At 34.1% G+C, this 15,339-nt stretch overlaps 1 protein-coding gene across 6 annotated transcripts in view; it reads left to right on the plus strand.

Moving 5' to 3' along the window:
• Positions 1 to 15,339, plus strand: part of Pds5b (PDS5 cohesin associated factor B) — a 263,841-nt gene that overhangs the window by 154,896 nt on the left and 93,606 nt on the right. For all 6 annotated transcript variants that reach the window (XM_004631069.2, XM_023715069.1, XM_023715073.1 and 3 more), the window contains exons 15-18: positions 3,676 to 3,724; positions 7,557 to 7,696; positions 9,619 to 9,734; positions 14,214 to 14,319. In XM_004631069.2, coding sequence (XP_004631126.1) covers positions 3,676 to 3,724; positions 7,557 to 7,696; positions 9,619 to 9,734; positions 14,214 to 14,319 — 411 coding nt within the window. The remainder of the gene's footprint in view (positions 1 to 3,675; positions 3,725 to 7,556; positions 7,697 to 9,618; positions 9,735 to 14,213; positions 14,320 to 15,339) is intronic.

Genomic DNA, 15,339 nt, shown 5'->3' on the forward strand with positions numbered 1-15,339 from the left:
AAGATCTTTTCAAGGAAAATTACAGTACTCTTAAAAAAGAGATCATAGAGGATTTCAGAAAATGGAAAGATATCCTATGCTTCTGGATAGGAAGAACCAACATTGTGAAGATGGCCATACCTCCAAAATTGCTGTACAGGTTTAATGCAGTCCCTATCAGATTACCACCAACATACCTCACAGAGGTTGAGAAATCATTCCTAAAATTTATCTGGAACCAGAAAAGACCTAGAATAGCAAAGGCAATCCTGGGCAGTAAAGACAAGGCAGGAGGCATTACAATTCTTGACTTGAAATTATGCTACAAAGCTACTGTGATAAAATCAGCATGGTACTAGCAACAAAATATACCTGAGGAACAATGAAATAGATTAGAAGACACTGAACCCCTATGAACACACTCAGCCATCTTATCTTTGACAAAGGGGCCAAACATACTCAGTGGAAGAAAGATAGCCTCTTTAATAAATGGTGCTGGAAAAACTAGCTGTCTACATGCTGAAAACTCAAACTTGACTCAGGTCTATCACCATGCACTAAGCTAAAGTTCAAATGGATTAAAGATCTAAACATTAAAGCAGAGATACTAAATCTCCTGGAAGAGAAAGTAGGAGCAACACTTGAAGACATAGTGGTAGGCAAATACTTCATGAACAGAAATCAAATTGCAGGAGAAACAGTTGAAAGAGTTTAACAACTGGGACCTGCTCTTACGGAGAATTTTTTTCACGTCAAAAGAAATTACCAACAAAGTGAAAAGGCAACCCACAAATTTGGAAAAAATCGTGACAAATAAGTACTCAGACAAAGGTCTGCTCTCTAGAGTTTATAAAGAAGTAAAAAAACACTAGGGTCCCAAAATTTAAAGGCTTATTCCAGAAATGGGTATCTGAGATGAGCACACGCTTCTCAGAGAATGAAATTCAAAAAGCGAATAAATATATGAAAAAATGCTCCACATCACTAGCCATTGGCGAAATTCAAATTAAAACAACATTGAGATATCATCTCACCCCAGAAAGAATGGCTATTATAAAGAAATCACCCAACAAGAAATGTTGGAGAGGCTGTGGGGAAAAGGAACCCATTTCCAACGCTGGTGGGAATGTAGACTGGTGCAACCGTTATGGAAATCAGTGTGGAGTCTCCTTAGAAAAGTTAGACTGGAAATCCCATTTAAATCAGCTATTCCTCTACTGGGAATTTTCCCAGAGATTCTGAAAACATCATATCATAGGGATATATGTGTGCCTATGTTTATAGCAGCACAATTTGTGATTGCCAAATCTTGGAAACAACCGAGATGTCCATCACCCGAGGAATGGTTGAAAAAGATGTGGTTTTTTTACACAATGTAGTATTACTCACCTATAAAGAATGATAACCTTGAAGCCTTTATACTGAAGTGGATGCCACTTGAAGATATACTCATAAGTGAAATAAACCAGACTCACATGTGTAAATATTGTATAGTTTCCCTAGTATAAGAACTCAATAGAAGAAATACAAATAGAAAGTTATAATACAAGTAAAAGGAAAGCAGAATCTCTAGGACTAACTAATCAAAAGAGGGAAAGGAGAAGAGCTAGGAAACATGACAATGTCAAGCATTACAGTTATATGTAGAAGATGGGCAAGACAATGATCCTCAGAATCTCCAGAAGATATTTGAATCTAGCAGTTAATTGGAAATGTTCCCACCCTGACTGACTACATATACTGATACCTGTGAACTAAGCAACTGCACTGATAGTAGTAATCTGTAGTAGTAGTTTCATGCTTGGGCTGCCTGTCATTCTGGTCTTCTGAATATGGGCGGCTTGTCATGACATGACAGTTACTGCTAAGATGTCTCTCGGGTAGGTAGATGTTCAAGAAGAAGGGGGTGGTGAATGAAGGCAAGAGACAAGAAAAGGAATATTGTGGGACTGTCCTTCTTCAAGGTTGTATATGGTTATATTTTTGGACTTATGTTTAAACATAATTATATAGTTCTTTTTGCCTATTTTTAAAATTATATTCTAGTTTTAAATGTTTGTTCATCATATTCTACAGGGACTTAAAGTTCAACATATCAATACTGGATGAAAAATAGCTGTCCCATGTTATGCCTAAGATATTTGATATTCAAACACATAGTGAGGTTAAGGTTAGCAGCCTAGGTTGTATGGTAATAACAATAAGCTTGTCTTCTGAGTGGTTAACAACCTAAGTTTGCAGACCAAAATGAGACAAAAAGGAGGGCTGGAAGAAAAGCCAACATTTTGGCCCTAGCCTTCCAAGGTCAGTTAAGACTCAGGACGTATGAGACCTTGTACTGAAACGTCATATAACTCGGTTGTGTCCCAAATTTTCTGAACAAGGACATAATGGGGCCAAAGAGGAAAGTGATCGATGATGTAGAGTTTGCATAAGGAGAGTCACATGGAGAGAAATCTTTCTCTCAGGCTTTCACAGAATACACATTGGCCAAACAATGGCCGTGACTCCTCAACATGGCTGACACTGACAAAGGATCTACAATCTGAGGTACAGGATCTCAGGATAAATCCTGAGGGGATTTTACTGACCTTATCCGACCCAAAAGCTACAACTCTTGTTTCATAGTTCCTGCTTTACCTTGGTTTTAACCATCCAGCAGAAAAGTATAAATATGAAGTATGAGAAGTAAAGATATGGTGTTATGTTGAGCTGTAGGGGACTCAGGTCAACAATTTCTGACATTGCCAGTGAAGCGGAAGACCCAATACTATTATGGACTACTGAACTCTTTTAGAATATTTTGCTGAGTTTACACACCTATAATATTTAAATGATGGAACTTAACAAAAAAAGGGGATCAGATGAATGTCCATTTTGTATCTGTGTATTCAAAGTGGTTAGGATAGATATATAGTTACATTCTCTTAATGAAGAGAGGGATTTGTTCTAATGGTGTTTGTAAATAGGATATGAAGTCTGCATCTTGTACAGCAATTAACCACTAGGAAGAATATATGCAATGTGTCAATTTTTGCAACGGTCCTACCAATTTGGTTTGAAACTGTCTCGTTGCTATTTGTTTCTCAATCAAATTTTGGAAAAATTAAATTAAATTAAATTAAAAAAGACTGTTTCATGCATGTAACTTTACCTGTAATATGTGAATGAATTACGTGCAATACAATGTGCTGAGCACATTTATTTACTGCTATAACACTGTCCTGATAAATATTTGGCTCAAAATTTTGGAAATATCCTTTAAATTGTATTTCTCTGGTGTCTGTGTTATAAATTTTATGTGTCTAACCTCAAGTCAGTTAGAATTTACATTTATGTTAACTTTGTTTGAGATAAAGCTAAAAACTTAAGTTTTTGTTTTGTTTTCTAAACTTCATTTTTTCTTAGGTCGAACGAAACTCAAAATGCCTACCACTATCAAAAAATGTGTACCAGTCAGTTATTTGGTTAAGGTTTAAAAAAAATGGGGGCAAGGGAAGATGTGATAAGAATGGAAAATGAGTTGACTTCTCTTATCCAGTTCATGTAGAGTTTAAAAATAGGTAAAGATGGATACAATACTGTTAAAATCATTGATCTGGAGCATTACTAGGTTATGCCTACCTAATTTTTTTGATGAGTGTTAATGTAGGTTCTTATTAAGCAATTTAAACTTTGTTTTTGTTTGATTTACAGACAGATGCCAGTGTCAAGGCCATATTTTCAAAAGTAATGGTTATTACAAGTAAGTTATTTTAAATCTTCATGGAATTTAAGTTTCAATTGATGATTTCTTATAACTTAAATTATCTCATTTAATGTCATTTTTGATGAAATAGCAAATGAATGATTTTCCTTGATGTACAACAATCAAGTAGGATTTTCTTTCATTCCAACTTCGCATATTACACAGAATTTTAAATTTTCTTAATTTATATGAGCAAAAGCTGAAGAATTAATTTATATCTATTGTCCATCCTTCTGTCTATCTGTCCGTCTGTCCGTTTGCGGTTTGGCTATGTGTACTTCCTCTAGAAGAAACTATCTTAATGTGCAGTCAAGGCTGACCTTTAACTCACTGTGTAGTCTAGGCTTGCTTCGAATTTGCAACAGTCTTTCTGCCTCAGCCTCCTAAGTGCTAGGATTACAGGCATGCGCTCCATGCCAGGCATAAATTCATTTTTTATAATTTGTCTAAATCATTATATGAGCTTACTATTTCAAGGAAGCTATTGCTTTGGTGTTGCTTTCACTAATGTAGATCTGAGATTGAAATTTCAAGGAGTATAAATTAGTGTAAAAGATAAAAATACTAGCTACATATGTAATAGCCTCTTTGAAAAATATTTATTTGTTCCTTTAGCTTTAAGTGATATTCACTAAAATGTTAATTGCACTTAACAGTAAATGCAAGAGGAATGTGTTTTATTCAGTAAAAGAATAAGTAAAAGTGTGTGTTCATGGCCTTTCATTTTTCCTCCTACCTCTGAGTTCACTATATTGTATAGCAGAGGGATACCAGGTAGAATGAGTTTACTGAACTTCCACTGGGTGGTAAAGAAGAGATTGTAAGATGGATTTGAGGAGCTAAATATTGCGAGACAGGTATGGAAATAATGTTAAGGCAGTGAAGAACTTAAGTGCCTGGATTTTTGGATGAAGCAGTGGGGATTTCATTAGGAGTAGATTTTGTTTTTTGAGACAGGGTCTCGCTTTGTAACTCAGGTGACCTGGAACTCATAGTAATCCTCCTGTCTCAGCCTCCCCAAGTGCTGTGATTACAGGTGTGTGTCACCCATGCTCAGCTAAGAAATAGATGTTTATAATCAAGATATCTTTCAGACCTGGGCATACTAGTTTTCAAGTCTTTTCTGCTAACTTCTGAAAATGCATGGCTTTATGCTAACTTTTGTTTTGAAGTATTAAGGATTCAACCCAGGAGCTGTTGGTTTTCTTTCTAATAAGGTCTGCTGTAGTTTGGTCATAGATACTATGCTCTAGAGGAAATTATCCCCTGCATATTACTTTTTGTTGTTGTTTTCTTGCAGGCAGGAAATAAATAAAACTCTTTTCTTCTAGCAAGTACAATTTTTTAAAAAAGTGTTCTATCAGATAAAATGCTGAATTTTTTTTTTACATCAGTTATTTTAAAGAAAAAAAATAAAAACAGTGGTACAAAATCTCAAAACAAGATTTTAGGATTTTAGGAGAGTATAAATGGTTAGTACATTGTGTATTGTTACTGCCAAAGTAGTTTCTCATATTATTTCTCATATTACAAGATATAGGCAAGAAATAATAAATAAACAACATAGGTACAAACCTCTTTTTTTTTTTTAAAGTCAACAGAAAATGGAAATATACTTTTAAAAGTTTCTAATACTAGGAGAAGATATCATACAATGTCTTTTACATAAATTGTAAGTCAAAGATACAGTATAAATCTTAGAACAAAAATTAAGATTAAGCAATATTCAGAAAATTAAATGTTTCAAAACAATTGAACTAAGGAAAAGTTTTCATGATAGCAAAGAAGTACTAAGAGTAAAACATAAGACAAATACCGGAATGGCAAGTACATGACCAGCACTTCTAACAGTTTGAGGATAGGATATCGCACAAAGTTCTAGTGTGTTGTGGACATGCATAATGACCGTGACAGTTACTGGTGGCTAGGCGTCACTTGTGGAACTGAGCTACAGCTATTTCTTTGAAATCCACCCTGTAGACTCAGGTGGAATCATGACTCATCGAGTGGTAGAGAAGTCCATTTGTAGGGTGTGCTGATGAAAATATTCTGCTGCTGAACACAAAAGAATAACTGAAAGACTAGTATTGTATACCTCTTATTCTCCTCTGTTTAATTGTTTGCCCTATTTGGTGGGTTCTTTCCATTCTCATTCATGGGGCTATGATCAAGTTGCTCCTTCTCTAGAACATCATTTAGTAGTCTGTGTAGGCTTGGCTTTGTCATCATGAAATGCTTTAGTTGTTCTTTGTCATGGGAAGTATTTCACTTCTCCATTATATTTGAAAGAGAGTTTTGCAGAATATATCAGTCTGGGTTGGCATTTGTTTTCTTCCAAGACTTGAAGTACTTTGCTCCATGCTCCTCTTGACTTGATGGTTTGTGAAGAAAAATCAGTCGTTATTCTGATGGGTTTTTCTTTAAATGTGATCTGTTTCTTTTTCTTTAAAATGCTGAATTTAAAGTGTCTTTTTTTCTCCCTGTTCTCCTCCCCCTTCTTTGCTTTGTTTTCTTAAATGATAGGCCTTGTTGTTGCTTTTAACATGATTATAAAAGGGCTTGAAAATGAATTTTCAGAATTATTTAAAGATACTACTTTTTCTTGAAGACTGTTAAACTCCTGTGAATTGCTTTGGAACTTATTTTGTAAAATGTTACACAAACTAGGGTTTTCCAGCTTGCGCTTGGGTGCCTTCTGCTTGCTTGCCTAAGCTTATTACTTATAAATATATAAATACTTATTTTCTTTAAGCAGTTGTATTTATCTGTTTTACTATAATGTGGTTCTTTTTATTTGCAATACAATTTTTCTTACAGAAATATGAAAAGGTCATACTGCAAGTATTTAGGATTGATGTATTACATAGTCTGCATTCAATAATTCAGTCATACCAAGATTTAAAGTGGAATTTTGGAGTTGGATGTGAACTTGAATGTTTTAATTTACTGTATTCCTGTTTTAAGATTCAATTCACTTTTGACTGGTCTGCTGATCCCCCCCCCCACTCCTCCCCCTATTGTGTTATTGATACTTGAATTGAGGGCCATCACACTGAGCTATATGCCCAGCCCTGTTTTCCCCTTGGTTTTTTGAGACAGGCCCTCACCAAGTTTCTGAGGCTGAGCTCAAATTTGCAATCCTTCTGCTTCAACTTCCCAGAGTCCTGTGATTGCAGATGTGTGTCACCACTCCTGACTACCCCCCCCCTTTTTTTTAATAGCAGTTCAGTACAAGTCAAAAAAGATGGTACAATCAGCATTTTATTACTTCTTATACGTGTTAATGGATAGACACATTAGGAGAGAAGTATGAAGTCTTCTACAAAGATGTAGCATTTCTCATTCAGTAATAACATATCCAGCAGTAATACCAGAAAGAGCTAACTCAGTAATTTATTATGTAGAAGCTGTCTGGATTGGCTTAACAATAAACTAGGAAATACAGGATAGTAGTTTCTTGGCATATAACATGCTGATTGATATTTTATAATGAATTAGAACAATGGAGCAAGCTTATGGGAAGAGAAGTAAAATTAGATTAGGCAGGTTGACATTTAATGTCTTTAAATATTATAGAGTTGCTTAGAAATAGCCAGGTCAGACCTTTTCTGCTTCAGATAATCTGTTCATAATGATCCTGTCTTATAGTTCTAGAAAATAGGTTTTTCTGTTTGTGAAATTTGAGTGTTGATGGTGCTTTGGTTTATTTAACAAAAATATATATAGATAATTATTGCAATAATAATTAAAAGAAATGAAAAATACTGGTGTTTTGTTAGATTGAGAGATTTAAAAACTTCAATTTTAATTGAGTTTTATTTATTTTTAGGAAATTTGCCAGACCCTGGCAAGGCTCAGGATTTCATGAAGAAATTCACACAAGTATTAGAAGATGATGAGAAAATAAGGAAGCAGTTAGAAGTACTTGTTAGTCCCACATGCTCCTGCAAGCAGGCTGAAGGTTGTGTGGTAAGGAAGGAAATTAAAGAGTTAATATCTGAAAAAGACCTCAGACAATTATTTGACTCTCTCTTTAGTAAAAGTTTACATTCACTATATAAAATTTAGAAAATGTCACATCAGTAACAATAGAGATGAGGTACAATCTCTTGATAGTGACACTTGCTGTTATTACTATTAATGTAATAAAGTTGTATATCCTTCCAAAATAAATATTGTATATATAGCTCTATACATTTTACATACTGTTCCTTTATTAGTGTTTTATAGTATTTTTTAAACTTTAATTTAATTTTATTTTTTGCGGTACCAGGGATCGAACTCAAGACCTTGTGTTTGCCAGGCAAGCACTTATTCCACTGAGCTGTCTCCCCAGCCCTCTTTTTATAAAAGTATTTTTAATAGCTATGTAGCATACTTTTCCGTGTGTGTGCTGTACTTTACTGAATAGTCCCCTGGTATACATTTAGATTATTCTCTCACTTTTAGATTAATGGGGAAAACTGTACAGTATCTTCATAACTAATATATTTATAACTTTTTACATAGTCTTGATTATTTTGTTTTGAGGTAGGCTCTCACTTTGTAATTGAGGCTAGCTTTGAATTTATAGCAGTGCTCGTGCTTCAGCCTTGTGAGTGCTGGGATTACAGGCATGTTCCACCACACCTGGCCATAGTTTCAGTTCTTTACTGTAAATTCATAGAAGTGCAGTTGTATGAGGTTGCCTTTCTTTTATCTTAGTAATATCGGTGACTGAATCTAATGCCTTAATACTGAGTTACATCCCATGCTCAAACAGTAGCCATTCCTTTTCTTTTAGACCGGGTCAGGCTTAATTGTCACCACATGGGTTCTCTTGCCTCAGCCTACCAGAGTACTGGAATTACGTGTGTGAGCCATGATGCCTGGTTTTAGGTGCATTCTAAAAACAATAAGTATTAAATAACTGTTCTCCAGTATACAGTTAGTTTCATATTAATGAAACTAAGGACCTTTTTCCTCATTCGTAATATTGGCTAGTATCATTGCTAGAAAGAAGTCCAAATAAAAACAAACAAAAAACGTAATTATTTTGGTACTTACTGTATTTGTTGGTTGCTAGTTGTCTGATCTTCCTTTCTCCTTGAGTTAATAGCCATTCATATTTTTTGGTGAGTTGTTTATAATCTTTCTCTATTTTTATAGAATAGAGTTTATCTTACTGACTTGGCAGTTTGTGCATTGGCATTGTCTGTTAAGTTACAAATTATTTTGTATCAACTGTAGTTTGCTCTTTAATATAGTGTTATATATTTTAACTTCTATTTTTATCTAGCTGAGTTTATAACAATATTTTTCTTTTTTTTTTAACCTTTGGTGTCCTGACTGTGAAATATCATTTTATTGCAAGTCATTGAAACTATTTACTAATTTTAGTGTTTCTTAATCTGTTACATCTTCTGAGATATTTTTAGAAAATGATGATTCTTGACTCTGCCCTGGGTTCACTAAATGAGACTCTTCAGAGGCAGATGCAGAATATATAATTTTAATAGGTTTTTCTGATACTTTTGCTTCTTCAGGTTTGTCCACTGACCCTTTGTTTTAGATGGGAACCTAGCTTTTGTTTCAAATGTCTATTCAATTATTTCATGATGCTACACTGCAAAATCTGCCCTTTTCCTGTTTATTTGAAATTTTTGCCTTTCTCATATGCTCAGTTTTTAATGAGTTTTAATACTCTCTCTCAAGTAAATGTTTGTTTAAAAAAGGGTAATGAAAACAAGAGACAAGAAAAAAATGTCAAAAAAAGTTTTAAAGATTTGTTTAGTTTGTATTTATTTCAGTACCATTTTTACATGGTTTTAATTATTTGTAGTTTCTTAATATTTTAATGTAATGATTTATTTACACATGGTTTTGTAACATTTTAATAATATGCATTACAGCGGGAAATAACTAAGAAGTTGGGAAACCCTAAACAGCCTACAAATCCTTTTTTGGAAATGATCAAGTTTCTCTTGGAAAGGATAGCACCTGTGCACATAGATACTGAATCTATCAGGTAATGTGTATAATATAATCAGTTTTCATTACTGTTTACTCATCCATCTATTGAGATTAGTCGCACCATAGAGTATATCCCATGTACAAATCACGCAAACCTCTTGTCTGTGTATATTGATATATGCTTATCTATATGTGTGTGTATTTGTGTCTACACATGCCTTCATCTGTGTATATCTTAATGTAGTTAATTTGTTTTGATTTTTATTTTAAGTGCTTGTTCAAAGTGTGTGAGAAATTGTGAATCAAGATTTAGTTTTTAGCCGGGGAGATGGCTCAGTGGAATAAGCGCTTCCCTGGCAAGCGCAAGGGCCTGAATTCAATCCCTGGTTCCACAAAAAAACCCCAGCAACAACAATAAAAAAAAACAAAAAAACACGCTTAAGATTTAGTTTTTACATCGTGACAGTGTATGAGGGCTACTCTTTTTAGTGAATTTGCTTAGGTAACTAGGATAGAATATTTAAACACCTTTTAGTTAGCACTTCAGGAAAAGAAAACTCAGTGAATCTGTTGCAAAGGAACATATACATTTTCATAGATACTTAAGAACTGGAAATAATAATTTTTAAAACTTTTAAAATTTCATCTTAGATCCCACTAAATTTTGATGTCTTGTAAATTTTTTTTTTTTTCATCTGTATTCCTTTTGTGAAGTATTGGAAGAACATTTTCTGTTTTTAAATTTTTCCCTAAATTTTAAGTTAATTTTAATTTTGCTTACTAATTTCTTAGTTAGCTTTAGTGTGCTTTGGGTATGTATGTTAGATTCTGAAATTGACCTTGTTAGGAAAGGTATAGGATATAGCATTTGGTCTTCACCTCTGATATTGCTTCAAATAGAGAGGCTCTACTTTGGTTATCTACCAATCACTTTGGACTCCTTATTGATCAATGTTCATTTGAAGAGATGGTTTTGAGATTTAAAAAAAAAAAAAAAAAAAGACAAAATTAAAAAATAGACTTCCAGAAAGAGGAAGAATGTGAAACAGATTGAAATTTATTATTTCAGTAAATAATACCTACTCTACTCAGGATAATACTAGTTAGGTATTGGTAAAGCATACTTTCTGTTCATCTGTTTTGGAATTTTTTTTTAAGATTGATTGATTGATTGATTGATTTGGTACAGGGTCTTCCTATACGGCTTAGACTCATAGTGATCCTCCTGCCTCAGCCTCCATAGCTCTGGGATTACAGCCATGCACTACCTTGCCTAGTTTTAGTGGCCAGCATGGCACAGCATGGATAGTGTGGGGCCAGAGTGGCATCTGGTACCAGGGATTGAACCCAGGTCCTTGGGCTTGCCAGGCAGGCAGTTAGACTGTTGATATATTTCCCTGGCCCTATTTTGGCCTTTTTGTTTTGTTTTGGTACCAGAGATCGAACTCAGGACCTTGCACTTACCACATGGGCGCTCATGCTGCTCATCTATCTCCCTGGCCCGTGGATTTTCTGAGACAGGGTCTTGCTCTGTAGTCCAGGGTGGCTTTAAACCTCACTGCAGCACACACTAGCCTTAAACTTATGGAGTCTTCCTGACTCAGACTCTTGACTGCTGGGATCAGGCATAGACCACCATGCCTGGCTTTTGCTGGTCATACGTCTCCTACCTAGTAGTTGAATAAATATTTTCAATTAGAAGATTATATTATAGTTCCATGAGATCAGTACAAGTAGAATTCATAGAACTCAAAGAGGATATCCCCAAGAGGTCATATTTTAACCAAGAGTGAAGAATGGGTGAGACTTGTTTCAACAGACATGTAGGAAGGAGTATTCTAGTTGTTGAGATTAGCACAAGCCAGGCCTACTAGATAAGAGTGAACAGGGAAATTTAGAAAATGATTGTCATCTGTTTTGGATACCCAAAGCTAAAGGAAAAAAAGCTTTATTTGGGTCACGATTTTTAGCAGTTTCATTCCATAGTTGTCTTGTTCCAAGGCAGGGTGACATGGCAGAGACATCTTACAAAGTAGTGAAGAAATAAGGAAGGACCCACTTTTTGACGCTTATATTCTATCCAAGCTACCCCCCCTTAGGGCAGGTAGCACTCATACCCATGTTGGAGCAGCTTTAATCTTAGCGTTGGACCATGAATCAGTCCCAGCGTTATACCCTTGATCCCAGCTTCATGTACCGTAAATCCAGTCACCTCTGAAACAAGCCTGTTTATGACTGTTTTGGAGGACATCTAGATATAAGCTATAATATCTATTTAAATTATAGGGGCCAGGGAGATGGCTCAGTAGACTAAGTGGTTCCCTGGCATGCGCAAGGGTCTGAGTTCAATCCCCAGTTCTGCCAAAATAAATAAAATAAATAATAGTGCACAGGGCCGGGGATTTAGCTCAGTGGTAGAATGCTTGCCTAGCAAGCTGGAAGCCCCGGGTTTAGTCCTTGGCATCAAAAGGAAAAAAAAAAAAATATATATATATATATATATATATATATATATATATATGAATATGGTAGAGAAATACATGAATCAGTTCTGGAAAAATAGATTGGTTTAGATTATGGAATGCCATTAAGACTGAGCATTACAGCTGTTATTTTATTCTTTGATCTTTTAAGAACCAGAAATGAGATGATGGATAGGAGGAGGGAAGTATAAGAGAGAGACTGCTAAGGTGTTACTATACATGGTAGTAGGATGAAAAAGAAACAGCATAGCTGAGGGAGGTTTTAAAACAACCTAAGATATTGCCATCCTACTGCTTATAGGGAATAAAGATAGCATTAGTAATATGGTGTTAAGGCCCAAAAAATGAAGAGATACTGATACTTGGAAGAATAGACTCATTTTTGAAGGAGATGAGAAAGGCATCTGTTTGTTTGTTTGTTTATTTATTTATTTATTTATTTATTTTTGGTACCAGGGTTTGAACTCAGGAGCTTGTGCTTGCCATGCAGGTGCTTATGCTACTGAGCTATCTCCCTGGCTTGAGAAAGGCTTTCTTATTTAGACATGACAGTTTTTTTAAAAAAAATCAGAGAATATTGAGTTTAATGTTAATCTGAGAATTGATTAGAATCCTGAGTTTATGTAGAAAAAGCAAAAAGATAAAACACAAAATCATGGACCTTTTATTTTTGGGAGAGAATTTTTGTCTCCTTGTGTAGTCCAGGCTGGCCTTGTATTTGCTTTTGTATCCCATATTGGCTTCAAACTCATGGAGATCTTCCTGCCTCAGCCACGTTAGTACTAGGATTACAGGTGTGCAGTACCATGCCAGGCTTTAGACTTTTTTTTGTTTTTACAAGAGAGTAGTTATAGAAATGTAAGAAGACCAGGTTATGGCAACATAGTAAAACTTAGGATGGTTGAAAATCTTCAGAAGTAATGTATATTCTTAAACAGATATGGACTAAGACTAGCTCTTTGTCTTTAGCAATCAGGAGATTATAGTGGTCTATAGAAAGTAAGTTAGAACATAACAATAGTATTTAGGAATAAGTGCTAAAGATATGTCTGGAAGATTCTTAAAAATTTTCAAGTTAACTAATTTTTTACCCTTATAAGATAGGACCTATCATTCACATTTTTTAGATAAGGATCAGCAAGTTACAAAGATGTTAAGTGAAACTGAGGAAGTGGTTACAGAGCCACCTTAAACACTTTATAGTAGCTTCTGGAAAGATTCTGCTTTCAGTTCCTTCTAGCAGTCAATGCCCATTTCACCTGATTCTTTACCTAACAGTATCTGACAGTACTTTTTTGCCTGTTCAGTCTCTGCATTTTATAGATGAAACTGAGTGATGGTACTTTTTTAAAATTACAGAGAAGTGGAACTTTATCCCAACAGCTATTGAATATCTACTAATTTTGTATACGTTTTAAAGGAACACTTAATATAATTTTTTTATTTTGATGGACTTCTGTTACTTTTTAGTATTTTAGATAATTGTCAGTTCATTTCAGCTGTTTTGTTTTCAGCTATTTATTTTAAGGAAGTATGGGCTTTTATTTTTAGAAGAAAGCTTGAAAAACTGAGTTTAGTTGTTTATCTATTGCTGTTCTTTTTCTAATATTTTTGTACTTTGAGTACTACGAAGCTTGGGATTTCTAGCTCTTAAGCTGTGCCTGGTATATACTAATATGTGGTAAATAGCTTGAAAGTGTTTAATGTTTTCTTTTATTTCAGTACATTTTCTTTATTAATTGCACTAATGATGAATGTTGGATAATTAAAATTGAACAGCCATTCATGTGTTTGGGGTTAGGTCTTCTGTAAAAAAGAATAAGAAAGATATAATAGCATTAATAAAAAGAAAATTAAATAACATTTTTTACTATATTTGAATGGATAAAGGAAAATAACTAAAATGAGGCTCAAAGTATTTTGTCAATTTTTGTGAAAGAGCTAAACTGAATTCTTGTGTGGGGTGTGTATTTGTAGGGATTTTTTTCTGTGATACTGCTAATAAATTGACAGTGTGAAAAAAATGACAGTTTTTACTTGTTATACTTTAGTGCTCTTATTAAGCAAGTGAACAAGTCAATAGATGGAACAGCCGATGATGAAGATGAGGGTGTTCCAACTGATCAAGCTATCAGGGCAGGTCTCGAACTGCTAAAGGTAAATATGTTTAATTAACTAGATAATTGTTAAACATAAAAGTTTATATTATTTACTCCTAACAATCGTATCTTAAATTTACATAAAGAAAAGTGATATTTTCCAGTTATTATAGGTAATTTACAAGTTGCAAGGACTGAGATGGTGACTTGCATAGCTTTGGCACAGTTCTGGGTTTGATCTCTGCTATCTCAATATAAATAAATAAAAAGAAATTGCATATTTATTTCAATTTGCACAATGAGTATGTCCAGATTTACATTCTATTATTTAGTTTAGTATCAGTTACATTAAAACAGAAGCATGAAAAAAACCCAGAAGCATGAATTGTATTAGCAAGCCAACCTTTAATATCACATGAGAAACCCAAAGTACAAAATCAAAATAAAAGATAGATAATAGTAAGTGGGAGCTAGATATTTTTTAAATGGGAAAGGGATCAAGAAAGGGATGGAGGAAGGGGAAGATGATGAAAAAGGAATTAAGATGTGTTATGTACCAGCAGCAACTCCATGCAAGGTAGGTAAACATTATGTACTACAAACTCAAACTTAAAAAAAAAAAGATACTAACAAGTAAAGAAAGTGTTGTTAACCCCAGGATAGAATGAACAATGTCTTGAAGCTCTGTTTTGATTTATATTTTGTTAGATAAATTATACTAGTGCCTTGTATTGATTATGAAAGTACAGTCAGTTAACGGTTGAAAACTAAAATATTGTAAAATTATAAAGAAAAATAAGCCTTTCATAAACATAAGTTTTTGTTTTCTTCTAACCTTTAAAAGTTGTTTTAACTATAGTTTTATGTTTCATTCATTCATTCATTTTATTTTGGCATCTAGAATTGAACTTAGGACCAGACAGGCACTGTGGCACTGAGCTATATCCCTGGCCTATATCATTTATTATAAAAATATAAGCTTTTTTATTTAAATGTGTTCCTAAAATTGAATCCAGGGCATTCACACTGAGCTATATTCTTTGCCTGTTTTTATTTTTTGTTTTCAGACAACTTCTAA

The sequence above is a fragment of the Octodon degus genome, unplaced genomic scaffold (genome assembly GCF_000260255.1).
Source record: "Octodon degus isolate 3935 unplaced genomic scaffold, OctDeg1.0 scaffold00038, whole genome shotgun sequence".
Taxonomy (NCBI): Eukaryota; Metazoa; Chordata; class Mammalia; order Rodentia; family Octodontidae; genus Octodon; species Octodon degus.